This window comes from Cydia fagiglandana, chromosome 6 (genome assembly GCF_963556715.1).
Source record: "Cydia fagiglandana chromosome 6, ilCydFagi1.1, whole genome shotgun sequence".
Taxonomy (NCBI): Eukaryota; Metazoa; Arthropoda; class Insecta; order Lepidoptera; family Tortricidae; genus Cydia; species Cydia fagiglandana.
Window position 1 is genome coordinate 19,503,972 of NC_085937.1, and position 15,917 is coordinate 19,519,888.

A 15,917-nucleotide genomic window follows, 5' to 3' on the forward strand; every position below is an offset into this window, starting at 1 on the left:
TACCAGCTCCTTCCTCTTGACTCCATCCAACGGCGGGCAGTTCGTATTGTCGGCGATCCCGAACTTACTGACGGCTTAGAACCTCTTAGCCTTCGGAGAGACGTTGGCTCTCTTTGCATGTTCTACCGTTTGTATAATGGGGAGTGCTCGGAAGAACTTTTTGATTTGGTGTCATCGTCTCGTTTCTATCACCGCACCTCCAGCCAAAGGAGCAAAGTTCATCCTCACTTCTTAGATACATGGCACACCAAGAATAAGCGGGCATCTCGCTCGTTTCTCCCCAGAACGTGCAGAATGTGGAATGACTTGCCTCCTGAGGTATTTCCTTTGCGCTACGACATGGGATACTTCAAGAAGCGGGTATTTAGGGTTCTCAAGAGTCGCCAGCGCTTAAGTGGCTCCTGTGATGTTTCCTTATGTCCATGGGCGACGATGACCGCTTCCCATCAGGTGGCTCGTCTGCTCATTTGCTGACTATTACATAAAAAAATGATTTTTATTACTTTTAACTTTTGTTAAGAAATTCTGGGGTGAAGATTTAATTTATAAAAAAAAACTAAGTATTGAACTTTATTGAATGTTTCTTTTTGTAACATAATCCTTGAAAAACGGCGCAGTTGCTAAAAAAACCGGGCAAGTGCGAGTCGGACTCGCGCACGAAGGGTTCCGTACCATAATGAAAAAAAAAAACGAAAAAAAGGAAAAAAAAAACGGTCACCCATCCAAGTACTGACCACTCCCGACGTTGCTTAACTTTGGTCAAAAATCACGTTTGTTGTATGGGAGCCCCATTTAAATCTTTATTTTATTCTGTTTTTAGTATTTGTTGTTATAGCGGCAACAGAAATACATCACCTGTGAAAATTTCAACTATCTAGCTATCACGGTTCGTGAGATACAGCCTGGTGACAGACGGACGGACGGACGGACAGCGAAGTCTTAGTAATAGGGTCCCGTTTTACCCTTTGGGTACGGAACCCTAAAAACACCTTGGCTGAGTTGGGAAAAAAAGACAAACTTTTACGTTCAAGCATGTCAAGCTTAGATGCCCTTACCTAAATAAATAAAAAATACAAGCGATTTCAAGGACTTTTTAATATTTTAGAAACTGCTAGACCCTAAGTTTTTTTAAAAGGTCAAAAAAGGGATACTTAATAGTCCTAATTTTTCATAGTCGCCGGTCAAAGAAACTGAGGTGGAAAGCTTCCAAATTAGTAATTCATTAAAAATAGTCCTCTTTTGTTATTTCTACTATTATTTTATGGGGTCACTTCCCCATCGCTATTTCATGTTATCAGTGCAAATACCACGAACAATTATTCATCATCATAATTTAAGAGCATGGCTCTTGTCGGTGGAGTATGCGCCAGTTTTCGCGGTCCTCGGCCAGGCTAGGAGAGGAAGAGGAAAACCACGAGCAAGCTATATACAACAACTAAAAGCAAAAGCAAATGTCGTGTCTTACAGGGACCTAAAGAACAATTATTAGAAGACATAAAAGCAAAGCAAAGCTTCACCCCGGAATTTCTTAACAAAAGTTAAAAGTTAAACTCGTAAACTACGAAAAATCGGCTAACATACATGGGGTATATTCTGATAACCCACGACGACGATTCTAAAAAATTTTTTTGACGTCAAGGTTTGGACCATCCTGTATACAGGGTGGCTATAAAATAACTGCATTTCCGTTGCCAGGGAGGTTTTAGGATTATACTGAGCAAGTCACGAAAAAAAAATTTGGCTGTGTCCTACATTTTGACTGGTCCATTTTCTATGGGAGGTATTTTGCCCATTTTGGCGCCCCCCCCTTGGACGGCGCCCGGGGCACGTGCCCCCTCCAACCCCCCCCTAGTTACGCCTCTGACTTTATTAGTTTATGTTGACCGAATATTTAGTCATCTTATTGCATTTTGGTTAGGAAAGATTTTTTCTGCTCTAATTATTCAGTGCGACTGAGGCATACTGAGGTTTGAACTCACCATTTTTGGCCACAACACATAATGTAATAATCCTTTATTTCAGACAGTAAGTGATTGATTGATTGGCAAAAGGCCTCCTCCAACCTTCTCCATTCCTCTCTATCCTTGGCAACTCTCGTCCATGTGCTTCCTGCTGTGGCTTTGATGTCGTCCACCCATCTTCTAAATGGTCTACCTCTTTTCCTTTTCTTATGGCCTGTGAACCAGTTCATTATCGATTTCGACCATTTTTCGGCCACAACACATACGACAGGTTAAACAACGAAAACCTAAGTGTGCAGCTTTTTGGATTCAAGTTATATGCATAAAATTAAAATTATAAACGCAACGTAGTAAGCCTCCAACAAGGTAGGCCGATGAGGGCTATTCTAGACCGGATGTTGCGGAAATTCTGGTGAAGGTCTTTGTCCAGTTTTGTCTTTTGGTTGATGTGGTGAAGATGAATTCAATTTCAACTTTCTCATCTAGATGGTATGGTTGACAAACAAATATTTAAAAAAAAATTATGGACTTTTAAACAAATTAATATTTCGGGTTAAAGATATTTTATTTGTCTCAAAAGAAATATTACATTTCACTTATTGAGATAAGTCGATACATGCAGGAATTTTATAGGCTACTGAGCGTTAACACTAATGCAAAATATGTACATATTATTCTTATTAGAGGGACAGTAATAACAAAATGAGCACAACAACAAAACTGTTGACATAAACTAACTTAACACGTAATAATTTCCTGTGATGTTTTTATTCCTAAGTGTGCGATTCTAAAACATGTGGCGGGTAAGCATAGATTCCTTTGTTACCGGGGCTCAAGGCGATAACGTGTTGCCGTTTGCCAGGGTTTGCATATTTATCGAGAGTTTTGGACTAGGAATCTTACAAAAAAAATAAAAGACTTGTTATGAAACTTATGAATTATTACTTAGCCCAGACATATCTAATTAACAATTAAGGTCATTATCATTACTTAAAAATAATAAGTCATATTATAACACTTTCATTTGCCTTAGGGCTACATCATTATGGAAACTCTTATACATAAGTATCACAGCGAGTTTCGGTGCCAAGCGCGCGTACAACACGAGGCGGCCGCGGTGTTGTGTCCCTTACTAGTACAGGTATTTGAGTCTCTGGTGGCATGTCTATAACATCCACCGTCCATGTTGGAGTGGGCTGCGCAGCCAACATGGTTGGAGTTATCAAAGCCTTAGATGACTGAACAGAATGTATTGGCTGAGTGGTTGAGGCTGGTTGTTTTTCTGGTCCGTTCATGTCAGAATCATCAGAATCACTATCTTGATCTTCCTTAGTTGTATCCGGGTCTTTGTCAGGGCTTAAGGTAATGGATTTAATCAGCATAGCTTTAGATTCTAAATCTAATTCTTTCGTCAGATCCACATGTTTATTTAGCTTTAGAGATTCCTTGAATCCATTTTGTACATCAAGTTCTTTTGTCGGTTCAAGATGATTTTTCGAGAGTTGTGATCCATTTTGTATTCCTGATTCAGAGTCAGGATCTTGAATAAATTCTTGATTGGAAAGCTTAGCTGGTCGACGTCGGCGCACCCGGCGCCGTTTCTTCTTAGGCGCGTCAACTACATCTGTATCTTTTTCGTCTGTCACTTGTTCTAACAATGCTAGTGCTCTTCTTTTGACTTGATTCAATGCATCATTGTCAACCGACACAGACTCTTGGTCCATTGCTGTGAACTTCTGAGCGACTTCTTCTAATTTTGAAGTATGTTCAATCAGCTTAGATAACCTTGAATGGCGAGGTTTTTCTGGTTCAGTTTCAGGTGGTGCTTCTGTTCTGCTTTCTTCTGCCCTTTTTAACCAGAGAAGTGTATCACCTACTGTAAACTTCCGTTTACGTGCAACTGGAGACTGTTGATTTCTGGCAGGTTCCGGCATTTTTGTTTTCTTGGGGCTGTTTTGCTTGGCGAAGGTTGTTTGGGTTGTGGGGTTGTTTTGTATGATTTGGGTTGGGTGTGCTGGCACAACTGAAGACTGTTGGTTAATGATTGTTGCTTCATGTTGTTCAGTTGTAGATTTATTAGGGTTGATTTGCTTGGTGAAGCCATTTAGTATGACTGACTGATGTTGGATTGGCATTGGTGCATCTTCATCAGAATCTTCAATGCTGAAAGCTTGCTGCCATTTGTGTTCCGCTCGCGCGACCCTGCCAGATAATTAAATAGGCTATAAATAGTGTCATGAAGGCTAAATGTTGATGACGATAGAAAGGTGTGGAGTAAGCTTATATGAAGGCCTGCACTTCTGTGCCAACAACATGAAGAAACCATATTTAATTACACAAATGGGTCTACCGCGATATAATTTCATTGATGGTGCAACTCAGCTGAAACATCAGAATTTAAGATAAAAACAATGAAATTATATTGCAGTAGACCCGTTTGTGTAATTAAGTAAAATTTTGACTTTTACTGGTGTACAAAAGTGACCGGTTTCAGTGTTCACATCACAGACTTATTTGCAAACAGAAATCATGGTATTTAGTAATGAGTACATAGAGATACTAACCGCACTGTATCATCATGACGCAGCACCTTCATTGGCTCACCGGGTGGTAGCAAATGATCCCCCGCCAACAACAGCAATGGCCCTTTAATCTTAGCTACACGTCGCACGCGGCTCGCCAGCCACCGCACTTTGCGGGCACGGCGGCGCACCCACACGCGGCATCGCGCTTGGGCGCCCATGCAGGCGCTTAGGTCCACGCTTAGCGCGAAACCACCTGGTTCGGAGTCTGACTCGTGTTCAGCATCATTTTCTGTTAAAAGTACAAGAGATAAAGTATCGAGAAACGATAATTCTAACGAAATTATTTTGGTACTTCATTTAAGAAAGGTAATAAGTATGTAAACCAACATCGTTAGATAAATAAGACTAGTACTTGATATCAAACTTGTAGCTGCGATTTTCTAGCCCTGTCAGCTTTCCGGTAGTGTACCACCAAGCTGAAAAGCATTTTACTAACCTGTAATAGGGCCGCCGGCTCGACTTAATGCACTTGTCTCCGGCATTCTACTAGGCTTAAGAGAGTTTTTACTTAAAGTTTTCAAAGGGCCATTAATGAATTAACGTTTCAGCTATCCGGTCTTACTTATTTCTCCCTAAATTGCGACAAAATTAACAAATAATCTGAGGATAAAACCAGATTCCAAATTTTGGACTCAGACCATAGATTAATAATAAATATGTCAATGTCATGTCATGATAGCAGGTACAAGGGTACGTTCCAAAACAGCTTAGATTTGTGATTAATACATTTTGGATGCTCTCAGTTGTATTTTTTAGTATCAAATAAGAATCAAATAGAATTAACGAATTCATTTATTTGAATATCACAAATCCACAATTTTATTATATCCATAGACTAAACATGGTTCTAAAGTGTTAAATAGAGAAATCTGGAATTTTTCGACCGTTGGACAAAACATTTGTATTTCTGAAAAAACAACAGATGTTGTTCATGGTCGATTTCGTCGTTCGATCTCGTTGTCAAACATAGAAGCATAATTTAATCGTGTATTTATTTAAGAAACGACGATATAAAGCAGTATTCTAATTTCCTATTGTGTTTCAACAAGGCAGCTCAAGATATCGATAAAGTGGTTAATTAGAGAGACAGTGTTCAAAGACAGATTGTCGATTGTGTTTGTATCGTTTCGATCGTGATGGCGGGGTGATTGTGAGATTTTAGGGGTTTGAGCGGTGTTGAAACAGGGCGGCGGCATGTGGAACAGCGAGAACGTATCGCCACAGCGATCGCGCACGGCGCTGCGCGAACTACGGAGGCTGGCAGCGCGGCCCCCGCCGGGAATCAAGCTGCTATTGCGAGACGACGATCTCTCCGACATCACAGCGCTTATTGATGGACCAGGTACCTTGTACTCTATACTCATGTGCAAGCCACGGTGCCTAGCTAGTGCAACTTGCTAATTAACACAAGCTTGCATAATAATTAGATGCTAGTTAGTTCATTACTTGTATTTTCTATTAAAATAATAATGAGCTTGATGGAACGGCTTGTCAGTATTTAGTGGTTCTTTTGGAGTCTAAGAATGTAATTTGTAATACAGAAATGTCTGGAACTTTCTTGGGTTTGAAAGTAATAATAAATTTCCCTAGTCAATGTTGTAACTTTAATCGATAATACAACAAAAGGACCCCATTTGTTGGGTCTATTGACTGTCAAGTATAGTATTTCATAATACAGAGTTTCTATTAAGATTCGAAATATTTATGAATAGGCTTATTCATAAAACTTTATGGCCCTGATTTAGTTGAATTATCTTTTATCCCTTTCTTACAAATATGTAAGTCAAAATTACAGATGTGGATAAACAATTTCTAGCTAATTCAGGCCAGTAAGGCGTTTATGAATAAAACCATAAGTATTCTAGTCTTAGCAAAGACATATGTAACTTTGTATAAGATGAATAAAGTCTAAGAAAAAAACGTGCCTCGGAAATCAAGAAAAAGTTATTCTCGGATAGATGGCGCACACACCTTTGGCCTATGGTCGGCTAGAAGGCGTGACGACACCATTTCATATTTAACAATTTTAACACATAGATGTTAATTTACATATTTTACATTACAGCGGAGACACCATACTTCGGCGGCGTGTTCCGTGTACAGATAAAGCTGGGCAAGGAGTTCCCGACAGCTCCTCCCCGAGCCTACTTCCTGACGCGCATCTTCCACCCGAACGTGAGCCGAGAGGGAGAGGTCTGCGTAAACACACTCAAGGTACTAATTTACCCTAAATTATTAAACACTTTCAGTGCCAAGAACCCAATAGTCGGGTTCATTTTGTATTCGAATTGGAGCTCTTGGCACTAAAAGGCAATCAGAAAGCTAGGAAGTCATGATAGACTAATGTGTCTCTCAAGAAACAATTATGTAAAAGTAGATTCCGTTTGAGATAACAAATGCATAAAAATTGTTGATTACTGGATGTTCAGACGTCTGGTGACGCAAAATAGAGCTAGACATTTTCTACAAAAAAACTACTAACTACAAACATTTTTAACAGTTGAAAAGTGCTCGGATTGAAGTCTTGTGGTTTTTCAATACTAATAATGCCTTTGAAAATTCCAGCGCGACTGGCGCCCAGAGCTAGGCCTCGAACACGCGCTCCTAGCGCTCCGCTGCCTAATGATCGCTCCCAACGCAGACTCCGCCCTCAATGCGGACGCAGCGGAACTCCTCCGGGGACGCTATGAAGAATATTTCGCTCGCGCCAAGCTGCTTACTGAGATACATGCCAAACCTGCCAAGGGGCATGAAACCCAGGTAACGACATAAACTAAAATTTATCCTCATCGTTTTATTCAACCACAATGTTACATTGTGTTTGAAATCTTAAATCTACACAAAATATTACAAAACGAAACATCACAGTCTCATCATCATAGAATACTCGGCTTCCTGAATTCGGGACCGCCACTAACTACTAAGGACTGACTAAGGGTCGGTTGCACCCTGTCATTAAAGTGTTCGCTAAATTTTATTGTATGGAAATTTTCATAGTTCACTGTCGAGTGACGTTAATCGGCTCGTCAACTGTCAGAGTCGGTGCAAACGGGTCCTTATTGTTCACAATATAATGCATACTGTTTCATTGCAGAATGAAAACACAAACCTCATCGGCGGCTTGGACGAGCCCACTACAGCGGGCAGCGGCGAGGCCGGCGCAGAGGCGACAGCGACAGCGGAGGCGGAGGCGGAGGCGGGGGAGGGCCCGCGCGCCAAGCGCGAGCGGCGCCCGAGGGACAAGCCGGCGCCCGCGCGCGACAAGCGCAAAGTCCTCAAGCGATTATGAACTCTCCCGGGACTAAATTACCAAATATTATGACATTGGATTCACATTATATTTAATAAATAACTGATTGCGATTATTATATTGGAGTTTTTATTACTATTGTACTAAAGTTTGGAGCGCCGCGTACGCTCCAAAGACCGGTGCCTCGGGGGCCCTCATTCTAAAAAGTCGAGTGAAGCAGTTCATTCATATAAGTCGGGCTCCCGACGTTCCAAGCGCACGGGGCGGTGGGGCGCCGCTGGCACCCTCATGCCAAAAAAATCCGATTTTCGAAGCTGGCTGTGCTATGCAGATGCTCTATACCATAACGTCAGACTTTATCCTCGTGAGATCAGTACTGACTCACCTTAAGGTATGTGAAAGTTTTTGCTACAGAATAGGGAGCGTACATGATCTGTAGGGGGCAGCGCCAAAAATCTGACGGCTCCAGATTTTTGGCGCGAGGCGTAAGCACAGAATAAATAATAGTACTAGGTACAGAAGACTCCCTCTCTAACAAGACGCGTCTGTCACGATCAGCACAGATATGGCCGCTAGGTGGCGACAGCGCCACGCGCGGCTTATGGCAAATCCCAAAATTGGGATCGAACGGATGTACTTTTAGCTACCTGTAGCAAAACGACGAAATCGCGGAGTGAGCCACGCCTGGCGTAAGTGTAAAGTTTATGCTTTTGATGTAGCCCACAAGATGGCAGAACCTACTATGCACAAGAAAACTTACGAGAACGGTAGATGGCAGCACTTGCTTTGGCGTGAAGTGTCAATGTAAAAGTTTATGTTTCCGATTCAGGTTACAAGGTGGCAGACCCTCCAACGTGCACGTTCCCTTATGTGCCTAGGCACTCTTTCTACTCGACGCTAGATGTCGCTAGTAAACTCTTGTACAAGTTGTACAAACTAACAATGATAAAAGTGATGTATTCTCTTTAAAAAAAACATTTTACATGAAAACACGCTTGTGCCATGAAGTGCGTTTACATTAATCTTAATTTACCGACCACTAAAGCACTTACAGTCGGCACTTTGCGTTTCTGTCTATTCGACACTAGATGTCGCCAAAACACACATTTAAAATGATCACTAAGTTAGATACAGTTACAAAGTAAAATACGAAATGTGTCAACAGTATTTTATTGTCAAAACAAATCTTATAAAAATATAAACCACAATATTTACAGCATTTTGAGACAGCATCGAAAAAATCCGATTATTATTAGTATTATTACCTATACTATTCACGAAGGGTGAATTCCAAAGAAGTCATTGATAGACCTTAATTAATCGTATATTCATATTAAGTCCAATAAATGTTATTTATGTAACTAATGTTTATTTCTTTTAAAATTCACCCAAATGTAACTTTTCGTTGGCATACTTAAAAATATGAAAATCAACATAGATCTGCATTCGAAATTCAATCGTATATTAGAGGTATAAAAGTTAAATTAGATATGGACGTATTTGATACAATAAGATTAATAATATTGTAACAGGTGTTTTCTTTTTCTACGCGTTGTCAGCCAATTCAATGTATACAATTAATATGTATATGTAGAGACCGATTTGAACACTATTATTATTAATTAAATCTTGTATTCCTGATTCGTTCTAATGTGTGTATTAGGTAGGTTAGTATTCACAAATTCCCAAGGCATTAGAGATGTCACACCGCGACATGCGGTACAGTGTGACGTGGCTTATAAGAATACATACATTACAACGCACGCACGAACATAGGTACTGAAATTATAATTAGATTTACCCAATTTATCAGACTAATCTCTCATATTAGAGCATTTGTACAAAAGAAGAATGGATTTCGCGCCTTTTTGTACTGACAAAATTTGTTTACCAGACTTTATATAAAACACAGCTTATTCGAAAAAGGTGATTATGTTTCTCAGTTTGGTAACTATACCTATATACAGGCACGTAGCGTATCGTAGTTATTTTTCTATATCACTCTTCAACACTAGTGCGACAGTGACAGTTGCGTTTCGCTACGGAGCGTTAATGATTGCACGTTGGCTACGCACCCAGGGGCCCATTTCTCAAAAGCTTGTAACTTGTAATACAAGTGGAAGTCCCTTTCTAACAAAAGCTGTCAAAAAGTGCCATCCGCTTGTATTACAAGTTACAAGTTTTAGAGAAACAGGCCCCAGTTCTATTTTTAAACCGCGTTAGCAGTTATTCTTGTCGTTCAGCGGCAGTTCTTCGCGCGCCGGCGGCGGAGGCTTATGCGCTTGCGGTGCCAGCACGTATTTGTGCAGGAGCGCGAAAAGCGCCGAACCGGCCAGCGGGCCTACCCAGTATACCTGAAAACAACAAATATTATTAACCCTTGACCACCGAAGACGTCAAGTGACGCGCGCGGCTACAGCCCAAAATCAACCTTCGTGCTTGCCGAGAAGATTCACGATGATACAGCACATATAGGCGTGGCAATCAAAGGATTAAAATCAGTCTGTTGAGTGAAAGAAATCTTGGCCCCTGGCGGGGAAGAGACAATCCGGACCGGAAGTTGATATGGCCGGGCTAGTTGAGGGCGGCAGTTGATATGGCCGATGGCCAAGGGAACTTTGGGGGCTTTGTACTACATTGAGGCGATCTGTTGAGAAGGAGGCTGGCTCAACTGGACTCGGCTGGAAACAGCTGGAAGTAGCCACGCAAGATCGCGACAAATGGAGAATTCTTCTGCGAGCACCATGTCCCTAACGAGGGATAACAGAAATGCATCATCATCATCAAACCGCACAATACACTATAATATTTACCCATAGGTATTCCCAATGCTGTGTGACTAGCGCAGGTCCAAAGCTACGTGCCGGGTTGATACTGGCCCCGGTCATTTCACCCTGGAAGGAAGAAACCGATGTTGCTTTTATGAAGTTAAATATATGCATGCATCCGGATAGGTGGGCTAGTATAGCCACCAAGTGGATGCCGCAAAAGAAGCGCGGACGTGGCCGGAGAAGGCAGTACAATGGGAGTCATGGAAATCAGAGGGAGAGGCCTTTGCCCAGCAGTGGGACACTACAGCAGGCTAACTAAAAAAAATATATCTATACAACCTGTACGGATATGATGGTCTTTCTTGTCTACATGATAGCGTGATAAAATGGTGTCCGTCGCTTTCTATCAATTCTATCCCACGGTGTTAAAAAGTGACAGCTATTTTATCACGTGGATAAACATGGATAAACTGGATAAAGCCATCCATAACAAGCAGTCTGGAAAGCGTTTTTGCTCTGCTATGTGATGCATGAGACTTTTAATAAATAAATAAATAAAAAATAAAAATAAAAAAGCCTTTAATTCCACACAATATGAACAAATAACTTAAAAAATAACAATATAGCTATCATATCTAATTAAAATTATTGATATTAAAATTAAAAAACTTAAATACTATGATTGGTGGACCTCTTCGCGAGTAAAGTCCTCCCCCAGCCTCCGCCATTCTGAGCGGTCCTGCGCTACCTCTTGCCATTTGTGCGGTATGGTGTCGGTGACGTCATCGACCCATCTTGTGGTTGGTCTGCCAGGTTTTCTTTTTCCTTGTGGCCCTTTCCAAAGTGTCACTCGTTTTTGGTCCATTTTTGGTCGCTCATTCTCGCTATATGGCCTGCCCATTGCCATTTCATTTTCAGACAGTGTTCTAATGCGTCGATGACTCTCGTTCTCTCTCTTATTTTTGTGTTCCTCACTCTGTCTAGTCTTTTTAAGTTTAGTATGCTTCTTTCTTGGGCTCTTTCGCAAGTTTGAATCTTGTGTCTTATGTCTTTGGTGTAAGTCCAAGTCTGACAGCCGTAGGTCAAGCACGGCAGTAAACTAGTGTCTAGAACTTTTTTCTTTAGACTTATTGGAAGATTGCTTTTTAGGACCTCTTTTAGGCTCCAAAATTTGCTCCATGATTTTGTTATTCTTCTGTCCAGTTCTTTAACTCCTCTGTTCTTATCGAATGAGATTTCCTTGCCTAAATATATATAGCTCTCTACATATTCTATTTCTTCTGTATCGATATATATTTTGTCTCTTCTTCCGTTAGTCATTATTTTGGTTTTATTGATATTCATTTCGAGGCCGATACATTTGCTCGTCGTTTGTAGTGATTGCATCATATCCTGTATTTCTTCTGACTTGTTCGAAAATATTGCGATGTCATCTGCAAAGCAGAGATGGTTTAAGCTTTTTCCGTCGATTTGGATGCCTTTATTTCTCCAGTTAAGCGATTTAGTGATGTTATGTAAGACGGCAATGAATAGAGTCGGTGATATCGGGTCCCCCTGTCTTACTCCTCTTTCTATCCTTATTTTTTTACCTGTGTTTTCGAGCTTAATTTTACTTGTAGAGTTGTTATATACGTATTTTAGAATATCTATGTATGTATTATGAATGTTGTAATCTGACAGTGCTTTCCATATGGCTTCATGGGATATAGTGTCAAAAGCTTTCTGAAAATCAATAAAAGCTATGTACATGACGCTATTAAATTCTATATGTTTCTCTCCCTAATAGCATTTTCTTGTAGGGATTTTGTTGGGCCTTTGTTTACGTATTAGTTGGGCAACCGTTATATTTGGCCGTACGATTTGCTGGAGGGCCCTCGACAAAGGCCCTCCCGAAGATTCCCAACAGAGGGCCATAAGAGTAATTTTTTCGTTGGGCCTATTTAAATAAATCATACAATTATTCAACGGTGGTGGTTTTGGTTGGGCCGTGGTTGGGCCTATACACATTTGTTTGATGGTTGGTTAATCGTTACATTTGGCCGTACGATTTGCTGGAGGGCCCTCGACAAAGGCCCTCCCGAAGATTCCCAACAGAGGGCCATTAGAGTAATTTTTTCGTTGGGCCTATTTGAATAAATCATACAATTATTCAACGGTGGTGGTTTTGGTTGGGCCGTGGTTGGGCCTATACACATTTGTTTGATGGTTGGTTAATTGTTACATTTGGCCGTATGGCTTGCTGTAGGGCCAACTGCAAAAAATTTAAAAAGGGCAATTTTTTCGTTGTGCTTCTGTTTGCAAATTCAACAATTACCCAACGGCAAGTCAGGTAGGTCGGTAGATAGTCGCGCACCAGGTTGAAGGCCCAACACAGCTTGTCCCACAAAGGGCCTACATTGTAACTTTAACGTTGGGCCTTGTGTAGGATTCTTACAATATTACCGTAGGTAAATAGTTGTGTAATTTATAGTGGGCCTACAGTCTAATTATGTAATGGGCTTTTGTTTACGAGTCCTACAGTTACCCTACGTTAGGTAAGTGGTTGTGTAATACGACGTTGGGCCTTTGCTGATAAATATTACAATTACACTACGGTAGGCATTGGTTGTATCCACATGAAGGCCCTAGGCAGCAGTTGTTTGTTAATCTTCTCTGTAACGTTCCAATTTTAGTATATGTACTGCCGAAGCCACACTACACACTACACACTACACACTCACACTACACACGCTACACACACACACACTACACTATGTGTACACTTACTATACACTCTAATTTGTATATATACTAACCGCACTTCGAAACTTCGTAAGCGAGATTTATGTTTTTTGAGATTTAAATTGAGAAAATGTTGGTAAAATACAATTCTTTAAATTTATGTATAAATTTTATAGTTATAGCTATTAGATTTATAAGTTACTTTAAAAAAATATTATGATTATATTCGGAATAATCGAGAATATAACTATAACTTCGATGTTTGGAGACTGTAACGCCATCTAGTGACGCCACAAGCAAACTCAACTGGTAGCTATTTTGATGACGTCACGCAGCCCCTGGCCTCTGTTAAAATGCTCGTGTGATATTTATTTGTTTGTTTATAGTGTTATACTCTGTCAAGCCATTTCCGTCATTAGAAAAGAGCGACTAAAAAATATAGGCGTGAAGGCCCAACTAGCAAATCTATGTGCTATAAAAGTTGAGAGCACGTTTTTATTTTCGCTTTTTGGTGCTATAAACGGTGTAAAAACAGTCGAATAAAAGTCCTGTAAGCGTTTACTCAACGCGAAAAGGCGCACTTATACAGACTAAACGTGTTATAAAAATAGAGTAAGCGCTGTATAAGAAGCAAATCGATGCTGTAAGAGTTGAGTAAAAGTTGATATAAAGCGCTTCTAGTGTTTTAATAGCAACGATAGTGCTTTTATTCGATTATTTGTTCTATAAACATTATCAATTTGCTATTACTCAGTGAAAGTGTTCTATAAAAGCAACCGCACTGCTTTTTCTCAGCAAAAATGTTTCGTAAAAGTAGCCGAATTGCTTTTACTCGGCATTTTGAATGTGTAAGAGTGCAGTAAATGCTTTTATTCAACAAATATGTGCTAAAAACGATCTCAGGTAAGCGATTATATTTCAATTATTTGATTAAGTTTGAGGCCTAATGGTCTTCAAGTGTCTAATAAAACAAAAAGGTACTTAAGTATTTTTTTACTGCTGTCATCCATGACATTTATTTTTACCGTGATTGTGTACATAAGTTTTTCCTGTCTGTAAGTACACGTAATACAGTAAAACCTAGCGCGAAAAATACTTTATTGATAAAACCAAAGGCACTGGTTCATATATATTCATGGGCCGCCTATTTTCTTAAATTTCAATAAAAAAATATTAATTAAAATAAGTAAAAATTTGCTTACACGATCTAGTTTCTGTTATATCTCATTAATTCGACTATAAGTCGAGTAACTGCTTTTACTGCTACACTTATAGCACATGTTGTCGCCATGTTTATGGATTTATAGTCCGGTGGCCGACTGCATGAAACCCTACCTGATAAAAAAATAGAATAATCCTACTCTGTGGGGGTAGCTGACTTTTAGCAGCTTCAACTGCTCTTGGTCGGCCGTGGCTTAACTTGGCAAATTTTGCGCAAATGGCAAAAAAGTGGTACAAATATTCATCAAAAAAACAAAAGTGGTCAGCTACATCCTGTGTTGGCAGGTTCCTGTGTCCGACCGAATTTGTGGTACCACGTGAGCTACAATTTACTTCATCGAAAAATAGAATGTCACTTGTATGGTAGGATTGCTGCCATTCACATTTTTTTTAATGCGGACGGACTGCAAAAGCTATCAGGCTAAGGTGAGGCCGACCAAGACATACGTCAACAAATTTAATGTAGGTATTACAATCAGTTTTTTTCATTCTATTTTTCGATGAGGTAAATTGTAGTTGTCACGTGGTACCACAAATTCGGTCGAACACAGGAACCTGCCAACACAGGATGTAGCTGACCACTTTTGTTTTGCTGTCCTCAAAGGCAGCTATCCTACCCTGCAAGTTTCATTCTATTATACGATGGGGTTTTTTTTTTGATGAATTTTTGTGCCACTATTTTGCCATTTACGCAAAATTTGCGAAATTAAGCCGCGGCCGACCAAGAGCAGTTGATGCTACTAAAAGTCAGCTACCCCTACAGAGTAGGATTTTCTATTTTTTTATCAGGTAGGGTTTCATGCAGTTGGCCACCGGACTATAGGTATTGAAACGTACAACATGGCTGACTTGTGCTGTTATTGTAGTTCAAAACTCTTTAAAAGTACTCTAAGCTGAATACATTTTGAATAAAACCTGTCAATACACTTCAGCTCCTATAACAGCGGTTTGAGCCCCATTACCCGAATTATGATATAAGCGCGCTGTTACAGCAGCATTGTTGCCAAATGGTTATTGGATTGCTTTTAATAGGCTTTTATAGCAACAGAGAAGAGAGTTGAGTAACAGTTGTATTAAAGCGCCTTATTCAGACAATTAGCTATTCTATAGCTGTTATATGATTTTAATAGAACAATTATGCTGAATAAAAGTGATTTAGTAGCGCTAATTCAGCATTTATTAAAAGGTGGAATAAAAGTGCTAAAAGATAGTGCTATAAACGTTTATACGACATGATTATAGCACTAATTAGCGAAAATTGCTAAATAGTCGAGTTAACCGCTATTATACGATAAATTGGTGTTTCAACAACCGTAACTCGGCTGTTATACGATTACAGGCTGAGTAAATCAATTCTTATACGACTATTTTGCTAGTTGGGGGGTTATCATCCCATAGAAAATTTGAA

At 40.0% G+C, this 15,917-nt stretch overlaps 3 protein-coding genes across 3 annotated transcripts in view; 1 reads left to right on the plus strand and 2 right to left on the minus strand.

Moving 5' to 3' along the window:
• Positions 1-2,570: 2,570 nt before the first annotated feature.
• Positions 2,571-5,160, minus strand: LOC134665628 (uncharacterized). Its single transcript, XM_063522586.1, has 3 exons — positions 4,983-5,160; positions 4,526-4,775; positions 2,571-4,163 (listed from the first exon to the last, which is right to left on the minus strand). The coding sequence occupies exons 1-3, from the start codon at positions 5,026-5,028 to the stop codon at positions 3,017-3,019; spliced, it is 1,443 nt and encodes a 480-aa protein (XP_063378656.1). The 5' UTR covers positions 5,029-5,160; the 3' UTR covers positions 2,571-3,016.
• Positions 5,161-5,484: 324 nt separating this feature from the next.
• LOC134665532 (ubiquitin-conjugating enzyme E2 S) lies at positions 5,485-7,835 on the plus strand. The gene is made up of 4 exons (XM_063522507.1): positions 5,485-5,888; positions 6,612-6,760; positions 7,112-7,306; positions 7,641-7,835. The coding sequence occupies exons 1-4, from the start codon at positions 5,741-5,743 to the stop codon at positions 7,833-7,835; spliced, it is 687 nt and encodes a 228-aa protein (XP_063378577.1). The 5' UTR covers positions 5,485-5,740.
• A 2,029-nt stretch (positions 7,836-9,864) lies between these two features.
• The window catches only part of LOC134665385 (lens fiber major intrinsic protein-like), a 40,187-nt gene continuing 34,134 nt past the window's right edge, over positions 9,865-15,917 (minus strand). Inside the window, exons 5-6 of the mRNA XM_063522316.1 lie at positions 10,610-10,690; positions 9,865-10,150 (exon numbers count right to left, since the gene is read on the minus strand). Of these exons, the coding sequence (XP_063378386.1) occupies positions 10,016-10,150; positions 10,610-10,690 (216 nt within the window). The 3' untranslated portion in view covers positions 9,865-10,015. The remainder of the gene's footprint in view (positions 10,151-10,609; positions 10,691-15,917) is intronic.

Coding starts and splice junctions, on each gene's coding strand:
- LOC134665628 (XM_063522586.1), bottom strand. CDS start 5,028: ATGCCGGAGACAAGTGCATTAAGTCGAGCCGGCGGCCCTATTACAG. Junction 4,776..4,982: donor AGCCGGCGGCCCTATTACAG/GTTAGTAAAATG, acceptor TACTTTTAACAG/AAAATGATGCTGAACACGAG. Junction 4,164..4,525: donor CGTCATGATGATACAGTGCG/GTTAGTATCTCT, acceptor ATTATCTGGCAG/GGTCGCGCGAGCGGAACACA.
- LOC134665532 (XM_063522507.1), top strand. CDS start 5,741: ATGTGGAACAGCGAGAACGTATCGCCACAGCGATCGCGCACGGCGCTG. Junction 6,761..7,111: donor TCTGCGTAAACACACTCAAG/GTACTAATTTAC, acceptor TGAAAATTCCAG/CGCGACTGGCGCCCAGAGCT. Junction 7,307..7,640: donor CCAAGGGGCATGAAACCCAG/GTAACGACATAA, acceptor GTTTCATTGCAG/AATGAAAACACAAACCTCAT.